Source organism: Cherax quadricarinatus, chromosome 96, assembly GCF_038502225.1.
Source record: "Cherax quadricarinatus isolate ZL_2023a chromosome 96, ASM3850222v1, whole genome shotgun sequence".
Classification (NCBI taxonomy): domain Eukaryota; kingdom Metazoa; phylum Arthropoda; class Malacostraca; order Decapoda; family Parastacidae; genus Cherax; species Cherax quadricarinatus.
This window is the reverse complement of record NC_091387.1, coordinates 8,145,231-8,162,576: the sequence shown is the minus strand read 5'-3', so window position 1 is coordinate 8,162,576 and position 17,346 is coordinate 8,145,231. Positions and strand designations below refer to the sequence as shown.

The following is a 17,346-nucleotide window of genomic DNA, read 5'->3' as shown; positions in this document are numbered from 1 at the left end:
CCAGTGAGTACACGTTCAAGACGGTCCCAGTGAGTACACGTTCAAGACGTTCCCAGTGAGTACACGTTCAAGACGTTCCCAGTGAGTACACGTTCAAGACGGTCCCAGTGAGTACACGTTCAAGACGGTCCCAGTGAGTACACGTTCAAGACGTTCCCAGTGAGTACACGTTCAAGACGTTCCCAGTGAGTACACGTTCAAGACGTTCCCAGTGAGTACACGTTCAAGACGTTCCCAGTGAGTACACGTTTACACGTTCAAGACGGTCCCAGTGAGCACACGTTCAAGACGGTCCCAGTGAGTACACGTTCAAGACGTTCCCAGTGAGTACACGTTCAAGACGTTCCCAGTGAGTACACGTTCAAGACGGTCCCAGTGAGTACACGTTCAAGACGGTCCCAGTGAGTACACGTTCAAGACGGTCCCAGTGAGTACACGTTCAAGACGTTCCCAGTGAGTACACGTTCAAGACGTTCCCAGTGAGTACACGTTCAAGACGGTCCCAGTGAGTACACGTTCAAGACGGTCCCAGTGAGTACACGTTCAAGACGGTCCCAGTGAGTACACGTTCAAGACGGTCCCAGTGAGTACACGTTCAAGACGTTCCCAGTGAGTACACGTTCAAGACGTTCCCAGTGAGTACACGTTCAAGACGTTCCCAGTGAGTACACGTTCAAGACGTTCCCAGTGAGTACACGTTCAAGACGTTCCCAGTGAGTACACGTTCAAGACGGTCCCAGTGAGTACACGTTCAAGACGGTCCCAGTGAGTACACGTTCAAGACGGTCCCAGTGAGTACACGTTCAAGACGGTCCCAGTGAGTACACGTTCAAGACGGTCCCAGTGAGTACACGTTCAAGACGTTCCCAGTGAGTACACGTTCAAGACGTTCCCAGTGAGTACACGTTCAAGACGTTCCCAGTGAGTACACGTTCAAGACGTTCCCAGTGAGTACACGTTTACACGTTCAAGACGGTCCCAGTGAGCACACGTTCAAGACGGTCCCAGTGAGTACACGTTCAAGACGTTCCCAGTGAGTACACGTTCAAGACGTTCCCAGTGAGTACACGTTCAAGACGGTCCCAGTGAGTACACGTTCAAGACGTTCCCAGTGAGTACACGTTCAAGACGTTCCCAGTGAGTACACGTTCAAGACGGTCCCAGTGAGTACACGTTCAAGACGGTCCCAGTGAGTACACGTTCAAGACGGTCCCAGTGAGTACACGTTCAAGACGGTCCCAGTGAGTACACGTTCAAGACGGTCCCAGTGAGTACACGTTCAAGACGGTCCCAGTGAGTACACGTTCAAGACGGTCCCAGTGAGTACACATTCAAGACGTTCCCAGTGAGTACACGTTCAAGACGTTCCCAGTGAGTACACGTTCCCAGTGAGTACACGTTTACACGTTCAAGATGGTCCCAGTGAGCACACGTTCAAGACGGTCCCAGTGAGTACACGTTCAAGACGTTCCCAGTGAGTACACGTTCAAGACGTTCCCAGTGAGTACACGTTCAAGACGGTCCCAGTGAGTACACGTTCAAGACGGTCCCAGTGAGTACACGTTCAAGACGGTCCCAGTGAGTACACGTTCAAGACGGTCCCAGTGAGTACACGTTCAAGACGTTCCCAGTGAGTACACGTTCAAGACGTTCCCAGTGAGTACACGTTCAAGACGGTCCCAGTGAGTACATGTTCAAGACGGTCCCAGTGAGTACACGTTCAAGACGTTCCCAGTGAGTACACGTTCAAGACGGTCCCAGCAATTTAAGTACTCTACTGGCTCAGTCCGAGCCATAAACGATCTCTGTATTTGTTCCAACTCTGATATTTCACTTGTTTTGAACGAGGCCGTCAACACTGAGCAATATTGCGTGCAGCCAGCAGTAACAGCCTGGTTGATCAGGCTCTGATCCACCAGGAGGCCTGGTCACAGACCGGGCCACGGGGGCGTTGACCCCCGGAACTCTCTCCAGGTAAACAAGTGATTTAAAGTGTCACCATTAGCATTATTTCCTTTGGTTTGAAAATTCTCAACATCCACCACATCATCTTCCTGGCTGTCGTGATCTTTGTCTTATTGTGTTTGAGAGAAACGTCGACCGACAAATATTCCCAAGTCTTTCACGTGTTCCTTTCGATCCATTTGATAATCCTCTTGAGTTTTGTATACAGTGTTTTGATTATTATTATTATAATCAAGGGGGAAGCGCTGAACCCGGAGGATTATACAGCGCCTGGGGGGGGGGGGATGTGGAAGGCATTCAGGCTTAATTCGGGGAACTGGAGCACAGATCCAATTCCCTAAATCAAGAGCCCCTCACCAACATCAAGGAACCTTCCTTGAGGGGTACAGTGTTTTGAATTCTTAATTCTTTCTATACCTAAGTAGTTGGAACTTATCAGCAGTGAATGTCATGCTTCCTACTATTAGAAAACACTGGTTATACCTTCCAATAATTTTTCTATGTCTACTACTGAAGTGACTCGTGTTTAAGTGTCATCTGCAAATGATACACAACTGTGAAAGGTGTTTTTATCTATGTCTTATGAGGATAAGAAACAGCAGAGGTGCCAGGACAGTGCCTTGGGGCACTGAGCTTTTTACTTTGCTGATGCTGGATTTTGTTCTGTTTATGGTACACAACTGTGAAAGGTGTTTTTATCCATGTTTTATGAGGATAAGAAACAGCAGAGGTGCCAGGACAGTGCCTTGGGGCACTGAGCTTTTTTACTTTGCTGATGCTGGATTTTGTTCTGTTTATGGCTGCTTTTTGTGTTGTGTGTGTTAGGAGCCTGAAAATCCATTTGCTACCTTACCCATAATGCTTATGGCCTTCATTTTGTGTGCAATCAACCTACAATCACATTTGTCAAACACCTTTTTAAAAACCGAACCAAACTAGATAAGCATATTGGCTGTCTTCCAACGCCCCCATAATGCTGTCATAGTGGTTCAGCAGCTATGATAGGCATGATCGGCATTAACTTTCCACCTGCTAATTTAAACACACATCAAAGATCCTTAAGCAAGAGTTTAATAATGACAATCAGAAACAATCTGTCAAACACTGCTCAACATAGTGTATGAATTAACAGAAGGGTGGACAAGGGGGCTCGAACTGAAGTCCATAAAATGACAGTCCAATGCTTTACCATCTAGGCTCTGGTGGCCTGGTGGCTAACGCTCTCGCTTCACACGGTGAGGGCCTGGGTTCGATTCCCAGCCAGAGTAGAAACATTGGACGTGTTTCTTTCCACCTGTTGTCTATGTTCCCCATCAGTAAAATGGGTACCTGGGTGTTAGTCGACTGGCAAGGGTCGCATCCTGGGTCACTGACCTAATTTGCCAGAAATGCAGAGCATAACAAGGGAGTTTCTATATAGTAGTATGTCATTGTCAGCTAGGACTGTATACCTTGTACATGTACTTGTAGTAAATAAAGATATAGGCTAACCCAGGTCTCTAATAGGAAGGATTAGGAGCCAATACTTAATGTACTATTTTCCGTCAAGAGGCACCAACTGTAACTCAACTAAACTCCTTCCCTTGGCCTAGGAGCCTTAGCATTAGATCCGTTCTTAGCCCCATAAAGGTAACACTGTCTATGGACTCAAATTAAGTTATAATAAACAATGGAATATAATAGGATAAGTATTAGTTCTGATTCCTTCCTATTAAAAGCTTGGGTTAGTCTAGATGGTAGTGAACATTAAAATGGTATAAAATACCGACAGGTTGTTAGGTAAGACACATATGCAACAGTTAGGTATCTTTATTGTGAAACGTTTCGCCTACACAGTAGGCTTCTTCAGTCAAGTACAGGAAAGGTTGATAGAAGCAGAAGATACTTGAAGACGATGTAATCAGTCCATCACCCTTAAAGTTTTGAGGTGGTCAGTCCCTCAGTCTGGAGAAGAGCATTGTTCCATAGTATGAAACAATATGATATTGTTTCATACTATGGAACAATGCTCTTCTCCAGACTGAGGGACTGACCACCTCAAAACTTTAAGGGTGATGGACTGATTACATCGTCTTCAAGTATCTTCTGCTTCTATCAACCTTTCCTGTACTTGACTGAAGAAGCCTACTGTGTAGGCGAAACGTTTCACAATAAAGATACCTAACTGTTGCATATGTGTCTTACCTAGATGGTAGAGTGTCAGACTCAATTTACCGACCGTGGTTTGAGCCCCTCAACCATCCTTAGAGTTCACAGTGTATGAATGTAGATAGTGTCAATGACACTGACCAACACTGTCATTATAGTGGTATGCTCACTAACAATATGAGTAACACTGAGCAATACTGTCATTATAGTAGTATGCTCACTAACCAAGAGGCCTGGTCACAGAGTGAGCCGTGGGGGTGTTGATCCCCAAAACCTCTCCAGATATACAGTATAACACTGACCAATACTGTCATAGTACATTTACTCACAGTAGTATAAGTAACAGTAGTGTGCAAATTAATTATGCCAGGAGTAAATTTTGTGATTGCTATCTCATAATACGTCTTAGTCTCCGGCTTAATAAATGTAGTCTAGGATCTTTTCGTAAGAGTTTGCTACTGACTTCTGGCAACCATCCAGCTGTGATGTTACCCTGCAACTCTCAACAGTGCTACAACAGCTGTTGTTCTATAAGGCTATTCCTGCAGGCATGCTCCATGAGTGAATGTGGTTTTGCCAAATTCTCCTCTTCAATTCATGATTACTGCTGAAATTCATGATGGATGTCACACCCAGAAAAATGCAAGTATTGTAGCTCTTAGAAAACATGCTGATTTGAATATCAGACAGATCGCCGAAAATTTGAGCCTAGCAAAGTTAACTGTTGGTCGGATTCTGAAGAGCTGATGATGCTGGTGATTGTGGAGTGCTGCATCGAGGATGATGTGGAAGAAAACTCGAAACAACGCCTCAAGATGACAAGGTTATAAGAAATAGTGTGAAGGATCCAAGAAAACCAGCAAAGATCTACAGAGAGATTTGGCTTCAACTATTCAATGAAGGAGGGGTGTTAATGTTGCAGTTTAAAAACTGTAGTGTAAAGCACCCTTCTGGAAAGACAGTGATGGAGTGAATGATGGTGAAAGTTTTTCTTTTTCGGGCCACCCTGCCTTGGTGGGAATCGGCCAGTGTGATAATAAAAAATAAATAAATATTCAATGAAGGTTACTTGTTGGCAAAACTGCCAGAAAGCCAGTTAAGAAACAACTATTGATTCCTATGAAGAAAAACGGCTGTTCAAAATGTCAGATAAGACATTTTAAACATAGGTACAGATCAGCGGCAAACAGAGCACAGGTGAACCTCTTCAGAATGGACACATTCCACAAATGCCAAAACACCCGCCTAAGATGTTTTGGGGTAGTTTTACTGGTTAAGGCCCCGGACAGTTTGATATTGTTAGAGAACGATGAACACTGAAAGGTAATCCTGACAACTCTCTGCTTCCTATTGTGGATAGAAACTTTCCTGATGGAGAAGGCACTTTCCAGCAGGATCTTGCTCCATGCCACATTTCCAGAAAAATGCTGACATTCTTCGAAGAGAGTGGGCTAAGCGTTCTACATTGGCCTGGAAACTCTCCTGATCTCAGCCCAACTGAGAATCTATGGACAATAGCCAGATGCAGGATCATGAAACAGGACTGGTGAACTGTGGAGAAGCTAACTGCTGCTGTTATTAGGACCTGGTACCACAGTGAAGAACTTGCCAAAATGTGTTCAACATTGGTCAATTCTATGGCAAAGCGTGTAGCAATACTTATAAAAGCAATGGGTAGTCATATATCTTATTAAATAAATTATCTGTCATATCACTGCAGTGTATTTTATTTTATCACTGCCCCAATTAATATACACACTATTGTACCAAAACTGTTGTCATGGTGGTATGCTCACTCACAGTATGAATAACACTGATCAATACTGTCATTATGGCAGTATGTTCACTTGCAGTAACAATAACACAGACCTCTAAATTCTTCCCTCTGAATATCCCACGAGCCTAGAGTACTACACCTTCAGGAGACTCACCTGAAGGAGCCTGAAGCGCAGGTCTGAAGAAGCAATGACCATTAGACGGTACAGGAGCCAGACAGCAGTGATGGCAGTCAGACACACCAGCCAGAACCAGATGAAGATGTAGATCTTCTCATTGATGATGTTCACTGCCAGCACACACATTGTATCATGGGTCTCTATTGTCCCTGACGAACCAAACTTCCTGTGGAAGGAGAAAGACTTTTACACAGGTAATCAAAGCAGAGTTAAGATTTTGTAGGCCTCTAGGCTACAAGTGCTGCAAAGCCCCTGGGCTACAGGTGCTGTGAGACCCCTGGGCTACAGGTGCTATGTGACCCCTGGGCTACAGGTGCTATGTGACCCCTGGGCTACAGGTGCTGTGAGGCCCCTGGGCTACAGGTGCTGTGAGGCCCCTGGGCTACAGGTGCTATGTGACCCCTGGGCTACAGGATCCTCAACTTACACACACACACACACACACACACACACACACAATACAGGATAGTTGTCTATCTACACAGAAGAGGATAGTTCTTCTCAATAGTCTAATTACACTCTTTTTAAAGTCCAGTGCTAACTTTCCCATGTACTTCCACATACTGCCATGTACTCTGACAACACTGAGTACACAGTGCATACTGTACTATAGACTTATCAGTGCTTAATATTTTTTAACATTTTGGAAAAAGTTAATCTAAATAGAACTGCCTTGGGAAATTGCTAAACCCTGTGGGTTTAGCAATTTCCCATGGGAATCTCCCATGGAGAATTGTGGTATGTTTATGCTGGGCTAGGCCTACTCACAAAGTCGTAATAATAATAAAAATTAAGTGGTAATAATTATAATAAACCATGAAAATCAATGACTTATAATTATGGACAATATCACTGCACAATAATAGATTTTCTAAATACAGGTCGGCCATCACTAATCTGGCAACATTAGAACCTGTAGTGCACCGGATGAGTGAGTTGGCCGCATTACAGAGTGGTTAGGTTAGAACACACTTAATTAACATATCAGTAGAGACTCTCTGCTACATCTTCTCATTTTCATCACTACTTTCTCCTCCACTGGCTTGTTGCTGGGGATTTACAACCATCTGCTCAATTTCTGAATAACAATTTTTGAGTCAGTAAAATGATGAAATACGAGTCAGTATAATGATGAAATATGAGTCAGTATAATAATGAAATTTGAGTCAGTATAATGATGAAATCTGAAATTATGCTAGCCGAAATTAGTGCCGGATTACTGACGGAACCAGATAACCGACTGCCGGATTAGTGATGGCCGACCTGCAATAATAATAAAAAATTAGGAAATTTATTAGTGTAATGATACTGTTCATTACAAGTCACTGATTTTAATAATAACAATAATAATTATTTTAGGTGAAAGTAAGGATAAAACAGACTATAAGAGATGAGAAAGAACCAGAGTAGAAGTGAGGGAGATTGATGGAGAAGTGAGGGAGAATGATGAAGATGGGGGCCCTTGTGCATTCATCTAGCAGCAGGGCCAGGAGCTGTGAATCGACCCCTGCAACCACGAACAGGAGAGTATAAGACCACTGCAGCACTCCAGTAGGCCCACTGGTCTATGCTAGGCAGGGACCCCTCTCAAACCTAACCCTTAGACAGTAGCCCCCTGTATCCACGGGGGGTACATTCCAAGACCTACCGTGGATACCTGAAACCAGGGATACCTGAAACTGTGGATACCTGAAACTGTGGATACCTGAAACCAGGGATACCTGAAACTGTGGATACCTGAAACCAGGGATACCAGCAAACCCTATATATGCTGTTTTTCCATTACAACCGTGCCTATGATAAAGTTTAAATGATAAATTAAGCAATACAAATCTAGAATTAACACTTTTTCACTGCTGGGAAGCACTTCACTGCCTCTCTTGGGCTTCGAAGAACTGTCAGGATCACTGATTTTACACTTTAGGGCCATTATTAATGGGTTATTTTTGGGTTGCAGTAAAACAGTGGATAACTGAAACCATGGATACCGAATCTTTGGATATGGGAAGAGGGGGTTCTACTGAATACCCACCCCATTCTTATAGCTATACATCTCTACTTCCAGCAGTTTTCTCGGTAGACTGTTCCACTTATCTACCAGGACTACTGAACTAATACTATGCTGTATCCTTCCTAGATCTGTATTTATCCTATGTTAATCCACCATCTTCATCCATTGGTTTGATATCCAAAGCTATGATTTACCAAGCTAGAGCTTTGTAAACTTTGGATTTAAAGCAATCCTAATCCTACTGCCAGTCCTCCTTGCAACATGCAGGTACAGTGGACCCCCGCCTTACGATGGCATCGTGTTACGTTAAATCCATCATACGATACATTTTAACGCAAAAATTTTGCCTCGCCTCACACGCGATTTGTCCGGGATGCGTCCCACGCGTGGCCTCAGCTGCCCTGTGCGTGCCAGTGTTTACAAGCCAGCCAGTGTGGTCGCATCCATGCATACATTCTGTACATTTCATATCATCACAGTGTTTTAAGTGATTGTACCTGCAAAATAAGTCACCATGGGCCCAAAGAAAGCTTCTAGTGCCAACCCTGTGGGAAAAAGGGTGAAAATTACCATGGAAATGAAGAGATAATTGCTAAGTGCGAAAGAAGAAGGGAAGTAACCCCGGAAAAGGACTTGATACCTCAAGTCCTAATGGAAGGGGATTCCCCTTTTAAACAATAACTTCGACACTCTCCCCTCCTCCCGTCCCATCAATCATCACCAGATCTTCAGTAAAGGTAACTGTCATGTATTGTATTCTTAGTAGAGTATTATATTTGTGCATGTCTTCTTAAGTTTGTTTTTTTTTTTTTTTTTTATTATCACACCGGCCGATTCCCACCAAGGCAGGGTGGCCCGAAAAAGAAAAACTTTCACCATCATTCACTCCATCACTGTCTTGCCAGAAGGGTGCTTTACACTACAGTTTTTAAACTGCAACATTAACACCCCTCCTTCAGAGTGCAGGCACTGTACTTCCCATCTCCAGGACTCAAGTCCGGCCTGCCGGTTTCCCTGAATCCCTTCATAAATGTTACTTTGCTCACACTCCAACAGCACGTCAAGTATTAAAAACCATTTGTCTCCATTCACTCCTATCAATCACGCTCACGCATGCCTGCTGGAAGTCCAAGCCCCTCGCACACAACACCGCCTTTACCCCCGCCCTCCAACCCTTCCTAGGCCGACCCCTACCCCGCCTTCCTTCCACTACAGACTGATACACTCTTGAAGTCATTCTGTTTCGCTCCATTCTCTCTACATGTCCGAACCACCTCAACAACCCTTCCTCAGCCCTCTGGACAACAGTTTTGGTAATCCCGCACCTCCTCCTAACTTCCAAACTACGAATTCTCTGCATTATATTCACACCACACATTGCCCTCAGACATGACATCTCCACTGCCTCCAGCCTTCTCCTCGCTGCAACATTCATCACCCACGCTTCACACCCATATAAGAGCGTTGGTAAAACTATACTCTCATACATTCCCCTCTTTCCCTCCAAGGACAAAGTTCTTTGTCTCCACAGACTCCTAAGTGCACCACTCACTCTTTTTCCCTCATCAATTCTATGATTCACCTCATCTTTCATAGACCCATCCGCTGACACGTCCACTCCCAAATATCTGAATACGTTCACCTCCTCCATACTCTCTCCCTCCAATCTGATATTCAATCTTTCATCACCTAATCTTTTTGTTATCCTCATAACCTTACTCTTTCCTGTATTCACCTTTAATTTTCTTCTTTTGCACACCCTACCAAATTCATCCACCAATCTCTGCAACTTCTCTTCAGAATCTCCCAAGAGCACAGTGTCATCAGCAAAGAGCAGCTGTGACAACTCCCACTTTGTGTGTGATTCTTTATCTTTTAACTCCACGCCTCTTGCCAAGACCCTCGCATTTACTTCTCTTACAACCCCATCTATAAATATATTAAACAACCACGGTGACATCACACATCCTTGTCTAAGGCCTACTTTTACTGGGAAAAAATTTCCCTCTTTCCTACATACTCTAACTTGAGCCTCACTATCCTCATAAAAACTCTTCACTGCTTTCAGTAACCTACCTCCTACACCATACACTTGCAACATCTGCCACATTGCCCCCCTATCCACCCTGTCATACGCCTTTTCCAAATCCATAAATGCCACAAAGACCTCTTTAGCCTTATCTAAATACTGTTCACTTATGTGTTTCACTGTAAACACCTGGTCCACACACCCCCTACCTTTCCTAAAGCCTCCTTGTTCATCTGCTATCCTATTCTCCGTCTTACTCTTAATTCTTTCAATTATAACTCTACCATACACTTTACCAGGTACACTCAACAGACTTATCCCCCTATAATTTTTGCACTCTCTTTTATCCCCTTTGCCTTTATACAAAGGAACTATGCATGCTCTCTGCCAATCCCTAGGTACCTTACCCTCTTCCATACATTTATTAAATAATTGCACCAACCACTCCAAAACTATATCCCCACCTACTTTTAACATTTCTATCTTTATCCCATCAATCCCGGGTGCCTTACCCCCTTTCATTTTACCTACTGCCTCACGAACTTCCCCCACACTCACAACTGGCTCTTCCTCACTCCTACAAGATGTTATTCCTCCTTGCCCTATACACGAAATCACAGCTTCCCTATCTTCATCAACATTTAACAATTCCTCAAAATATTCCTTCCATCTTCCCAATACCTCTAACTCTCCATTTAATAACTCTCCTCTCCTATTTTTAACTGACAAATCCATTTGTTCTCTAGGCTTTCTTAACTTGTTAATCTCACTCCAAAACTTTTTCTTATTTTCAACAAAATTTGTTGATAACATCTCACCCACTCTCTCATTTGCTCTCTTTTTACATTGCTTCACCACTCTCTTAACTTCTCTCTTTTTCTCCATATACTCTTCCCTCCTTGCATCACTTCTACTTTGTAAAAACTTCTCATATGCTAACTTTTTCTCCCTTACTACTCTCTTTACATCATCATTCCACCAATCGCTCCTCTTCCCTCCTGCACCCACTTTCCTGTAACCACAAACTTCTGCTGAACACTCTAACACTACATTTTTAAACCTACCCCATACCTCTTCGACCCCATTGCCTATGCTCTCATTAGCCCATCTATCCTCCAATAGCTGTTTATATCTTACCCTAACTGCCTCCTCTTTTAGTTTATAAACCTTCACCTCTCTCTTCCCTGATGCTTCTATTCTCCTTGTATCCCATCTACCTTTTACTCTCAGTGTAGCTACAACTAGAAAGTGATCTGATATATCTGTGGCCCCTCTATAAACATGTACATCCTGAAGTCTACTCAACAGTCTTTTATCTACCAATACATAATCCAACAAACTACTGTCATTTCGCCCTACATCATATCGTGTATACTTATTTATCCTCTTTTTCTTAAAATATGTATTACCTATAACTAAACCCCTTTCTATACAAAGTTCAATCAAAGGGCTCCCATTATCATTTACACCTGGCACCCCAAACTTACCTACCACACCCTCTCTAAAAGTTTCTCCTACTTTAGCATTCAGATCCCCCACCACAATTACTCTCTCACTTGGTTCAAAGGCTCCTATACATTCACTTAACATCTCCCAAAATCTCTCTCTCTCCTCTGCATTCCTCTCTTCTCCAGGTGCATACACGCTTATTATGACCCACTTCTCGCATCCAACCTTTACTTTAATCCACATAATTCTTGAATTTACACATTCATATTCTCTTTTCTCCTTCCATAACTGATCATTTAACATTACTGCTACCCCTTCCTTTGCTCTAACTCTCTCAGATACTCCAGATTTAATCCCATTTATTTCCCCCCACTGAAACTCTCCTACCCCCTTCAGCTTTGTTTCGCTTAGGGCCAGGACATCCAACTTCTTTTCATTCATAACATCAGCAATCATCTGTTTCTTGTCATCCGCACTGCATCCACGCACATTTAAGCAACCCAGTTTTATAAAGTTTTTCTTCTTCTCTTTTTTAGTAATTGTATACAGGAGAAGGGGTTACTAGCCCATTGCTCCCGGCATTTTAGTCGCCTCATACGACACGCATGGCTTACGGAGGAAAGATTCTTTTCCACTTCCCCATGGACAATAGAAGAAATAAAAAAGAACAAGAGCTATTTAGAAAAAGGAGAAAAACCTAGATGTATGTATATATATATATGCATGTGCGTGTCTGTGAAGTGTGACCAAAGTGTAAGTAGGAGTAGCAAGATATCCCTGTTATCTTAGCGTGTTTATGAGACAGAAAAAGAAACCAGCAATCCTACCATCATGCAAAACAGTTACAGGTTTTTGTTTCACAGTCATCTGGCAGGACGGTAGTACTTCCCTGGGTGGTTGCTGTCTACCAACCTACTACCTACCTAAGTTTGTGTGTATTAAAATTAATATTTCATGTGGTAAATTTTTTTTTCATACTTTGCGGTGTCTTGCTCGGATTAATTTGATTTCCATTATTTCTTATGGAGAAAATTAATTCTCCATGCGATAATTTCGTCTTACGATGAGCTCTCATGAACGGATTAATATCGTAAGGCGGGGGTCCACTGTATATCATAACTACCACATACACACACACACACAGGGGCCCTGAAGGTTAAGCCTCAGGGCCCATAATTCCGAGGGGCCCCAGAAGCAACTTTAGTCCACAATGCTTAAAAATTTTGGGTCTACTGTATGAAAAGGGGTTGAGAAGGGCCCCCAATAAGAGTCCAAGATTCAAGGGCCCCAAAAATGTTGGTCTGCCACTGCACACTCTAGTTAATGGTCTAAAGGAGACTGGAACATCAACTTAATTTTCTCTCTCCTGTGTAAATTTTTGTTCTTTAAGTACTGTGTAGCAGTAAGTGTGTGGCACAATGTTAATGGTACTCTCCTTGCAGTTCAAGATACCTTAATACCAGTTCTTGTACCTGTCATCCCTAGACAGATTTCAGTCACACCAATTTCAATGTGACTTGAGTTTTCCTATTGTCAAAACCTCTTTGTGTGTGCGTGTGTGTACGTGTGTGCGTGTGTGTACGTGTGTGCGTGTGTGTACGTGTGTGCGTGTGTGTGTGTACTCACCTAATTGTACTCACCTAATTGTGGTTGCAGGGGTCGAGACTCAGCTCCTGGCCCCGCCTCTTCACTGATCGCTACTGGATCCTCTCTCTCTCTGCTTCCTGAGCTTTGTCATACCTCTTCTTAAAACTATGTATGGTTCCTGCCTCCACTACTTCACTTGCTAGGCTATTCCACTTGCTGACAACTCTATGACTGAAGAAATACTTCCTAACGTCCCTGTGACTCGTCTGAGTCTTCAGCTTCCAGTTGTGACCCCTTGACCCTGTGTCCCCTCTCTGGAACATCCTATCTCTGTCCACCTTGTCTATTCCCCACAGTATCTTGTATGTCGTTATCATGTCTCCCCTGACCCTTCTGTCCTCCAGTGTCGTCAGTCCGATTTCCCTTAACCTTTCCTCGTACGACATTCCCTTGAGCTCTGGGACTAGCCTTGTTGCAAACCTTTGTACTTTCTCTAACTTCTTGACGTGCTTGACCAGGTGTGGGTTCCAGACTGGTGCTGCATACTCCAGTATGGGCCTAACATACACAGTGTACAGTGTCTTGAACGATTCCTTATTAAGGTATCGGAACGCTATTCTCAGGTTTGCCAGGCGCCCGTATGCTGCAGCGGTTATTTGGTTGATGTGTGCCTCCGGTGATGTGCTCGGTGTTATGGTCACCCCAAGGTCTTTCTCCCTGAGTGAGGTCTGTAGTCTTCGTCCACCTAGCCTATACTCTGTCTGCAGTCTTCTTTGCCCCTCCCCAATCTCCATGACTTTGCATTTGGCTGGATTGAATTCGAGAAGCCAGTTACTGGACCACAAGTCCAGCCTCTCCAGGTTTCTTTGCAGTCCTGCCTCATCCTCGTCCGATTTAATTCTTCTAGTCAACTTCACGTCATCTGCGAACAGGGACACTTCAGAGTCTATTCCTTCCATCATGTTGTTCACATATATCAAAAATAGCACTGGTCCTAGAACTGACCCCTGTGGGACCCCGCTCGTAACAGGCGCCCACTGTGATACCTCTTCATGTACCATGACTCGTTGCTGCCTCCCTGTCAGGTATTCCCTTATCCATTGCAGTGCCCTTCCTTTTACATGTGCCTGATCCTCCAGCTTCTGCACTAATCTCTTGTGGGGAACTGTGTCAAAGGCCTTCCTGCAGTCTAGGAAAACGCAATCTACCCACCCCTCTCTCTCGTGTCTTACTTCTGTTACCTTGTCATAAAACTCCAGGAGGTTTGTGATACAAGATTTGCCTTCCATGAACCCATGCTGGTTTTCATTTATAATCTTGTTCCTTTCCAGGTGTTCGACCACTCTCCTCCTGATAATCTTCTCCATGACTTTGCACACAATACATGTCAGAGACACAGGTCTGTAGTTTAGTGCCTCGTTTCTGTTTCCTTTCTTAAATATGGGGACTACATTAGCTGTCTTCCATTTCTCAGGTAGTTGCCCAGTTTCAAGGGATGTGTTGAAGATTGTGGTTGAGGCACACACAGCATCTCTGCTCCTTCTCTAAGGACCCATGGGGAGATGTTGTCCGGTCCCATCGCCTTTGAGGTGTCAAGGTCACTTAAGAGCTTCTTCACCTCCTCCTCAGTTGTTCGTATGTCATCCAACACTTGTTGGTATATTCCCTCTTGATGTTCCCTTCTGTGCTGTCTTCCCACAACCCTTCCAGTCTCTACTGTAAAAACTTCCTTAAATCTCCTGTTCAGCTCCTCACATACCTCCTAATCATTTCTTGTGAGTTCTCCACCTTCTGTCCTTAATCTGATCACCTGGTCTTTGACTGTTGTCTTCCTCCTGATGTGACTATACAACAGTTTCGGGTCAGTCTTGATTCTCGATGCTATGTCATTTTCGTACTGTCGCTGGGCCTCCCTCCTTACCTGTGCGTACTCATTCCTGGCTCTGCAACTGATCTCCCTATTTTCGTGTGTTCTCTGCCTTCTGTACTTTTTCCATTCTCTATTGCACTTTGTTTTTGCCTCCTTGCACCGTCGGGTAAACCAGGGGCTCGTTCTGGTCTTCCCGTTGTTACTGTTGCCCTTGGGAATGAACCTTTCTGCTGCCTCCTTGCATTTTGTTGCTACATATTCCATTATTTCATTTACTGGCTTTCCTGCCAGTTCTCTGTCCCACTGGACCTCCTGCAGGAAGTTCTTCAACCCTATGTAGTCCCCTCTTTTATAGTCAGGCTTTTCCCATTCTACTCCTGTTATTCTCTCCACTTGCAGCTCTACTATGTATTCAAAGCACAGAACCACGTGGTCGCTAGCTCCTAGGGGACTCTCATACTTGATGTCCTCAATGTCTGAGCTGCCCAGGGTGAACACAAGGTCCAATCTTGCTGGTTCATCCTCCCCTCTCACTCTGGTAGTGTCCTTAACATGTTGGTGCATGAGGTTTTCCAGCACCACGTCCAACATCCTGGCTCTCCATGTTTCGGGACCCCCATGTGGCTCCAGGTTTTCCCAGTCAATCTCCCTGTGGTTGAAATCCCCCATAACCAGCAACTTTGCTCTGCTGGAGTGAGCTCTTCTTGCCACCTCAGCAAGTGTGTCCACCATTGCTCTGTTGCTCTCTTCATATTCCTCTCTTGGCCTCCTGCAGTTCTGTGGTGGATTATACATCACTGCAATGACCACTGTGTTCCCCAGACTGAAGTGTACCTGCTATGTAGTCTCTTTCTCCCGTCTCATCTATTCCTTCCATTTTCTCGAATTTCCATCTGTTTTTTACGAGCAGAGCAACCCCACCTCCCCCCCTGCCCCTTCTATCTTTCCTCATGATCTGGTATCCTGGTGGGAAGATTGCATCTGTTATTGTCTCCATGAGTTTTGTTTCTGTAACTGCTATGATGTCTGGGGACTTCTCATTGATTCTTACTTGCCATTCCTCATGTTTATTCGTTAATCCATCTGCATTTGTGTACCAAACCTTCAACTTCTGTTCTAATACTGTAACTGTGGTGCGGGGGGTGGAAACAGAGGGATCAGTGTGTGACGGTTGGTTTGGATTGTTCAGTTGCCTTGGGGGTGTCGTGGCTGGAGTCCTTCTGCAGGTGTTTCTGGGGGGTGCGCTTGTCCTTCCATTTGATCCTGGGTTATTCTGCTCTCCTTTTTCATTTCCTCCCATTTCTCCTTTCGTTTTTGAACTCTCTCTTTCATTGTCTTCCTTTCATCCTGTCTCGGTCGAGGTACACACTCCGGAACTCCTGCTTGCCTCTCAGCCGTGCTTTCTCCTGCAGGATCATGGTTCGGGTTGATTCTGCCTTGAAAATTACTTTGAGAGGCCGATTCCTTTTCTTTGTGAACCACCCAATTCTCCGAAAATTTGCCACCTGGGTCATGTCCCCCTCGCCTATCACCTTCATGATGTCTTCAATCACTTTTTTCTCCTCCTGCTTTCTTTCATCATAAGTTTCCCCTTTAGCTTCGTCTAGCCCATAGACAAACACGGATCGCTCCCTTTCCACCTCCCACTGTGACTCCCATTGCATCCTCTGATGTGTTTTGGTTCCTTCCCATGGAGTGTTCCTTCCTTCAGTCCCTTCCCTAGTTATGGCCCCTATGATTCTTGGTTTATCCTTCCTGCTCACCTGCTCCTGGCCCCCACAGGTATCTGGGAAGGTCCTTGCACATGTCCTAGTTCCTTCAATGTCTTCCAACCTCTCATTCTGTCCTAGTGTGCTCCCTGTCTTTGTTTTGGCCCCATGTGGGTTTGACAGGACCTCTGCATACAGTTTAGTTTCCATGCTTCCTTCGGACCTGTTGTCTGTGTTCGATGTATCCATTGCCGATGCTACTTCTGTAATATCTTTGTCTCTGTGCTGTTTCAGATGTCTCAGCTCCTCTTCTAATCTCTCTATCTTGATTTCTGCTGCTGTGGCCTGTTGCTTCCACCTTCTGCATTCTGCTGCTAACCTCTCTTCCATCTTCCTTTCCAGCTCATCTAGTCTCCTTCCCCAGTCTTCCTCCCTTTTTTTGAGCTCTACCTCCCATTCCTCCCTCTCAGATTCGTCCTTGGAGCCCCTTGTCCTCATCCAGGTTAGGGGGAGGGGAATAGATGGTTAGGAGAGGGGATGGATGGTTGTGGGGGAGGGGGAGGATGGTTATTGGAGGGGTTGAGATTGTTGGGAGAGGGAGTTAGATGGTTTGGGGGAGAGAG

At 44.4% G+C, this 17,346-nt stretch overlaps 1 protein-coding gene across 2 annotated transcripts in view; it reads right to left on the bottom strand.

The window, feature by feature from the left end:
- LOC128701707 (innexin inx2) overlaps positions 1 to 17,346 on the bottom strand; it is a 91,766-nt gene that overhangs the window by 34,359 nt on the left and 40,061 nt on the right. For both annotated transcript variants that reach the window (XR_011394729.1, XM_070105067.1), the window contains exon 3: positions 6,045 to 6,234. Coding sequence is in view for 1 of the 2 variants with exons in the window: in XM_070105067.1 (XP_069961168.1) it covers positions 6,045 to 6,234 (190 nt within the window). In the remaining variant the exon portion in view is untranslated. The remainder of the gene's footprint in view (positions 1 to 6,044; positions 6,235 to 17,346) is intronic.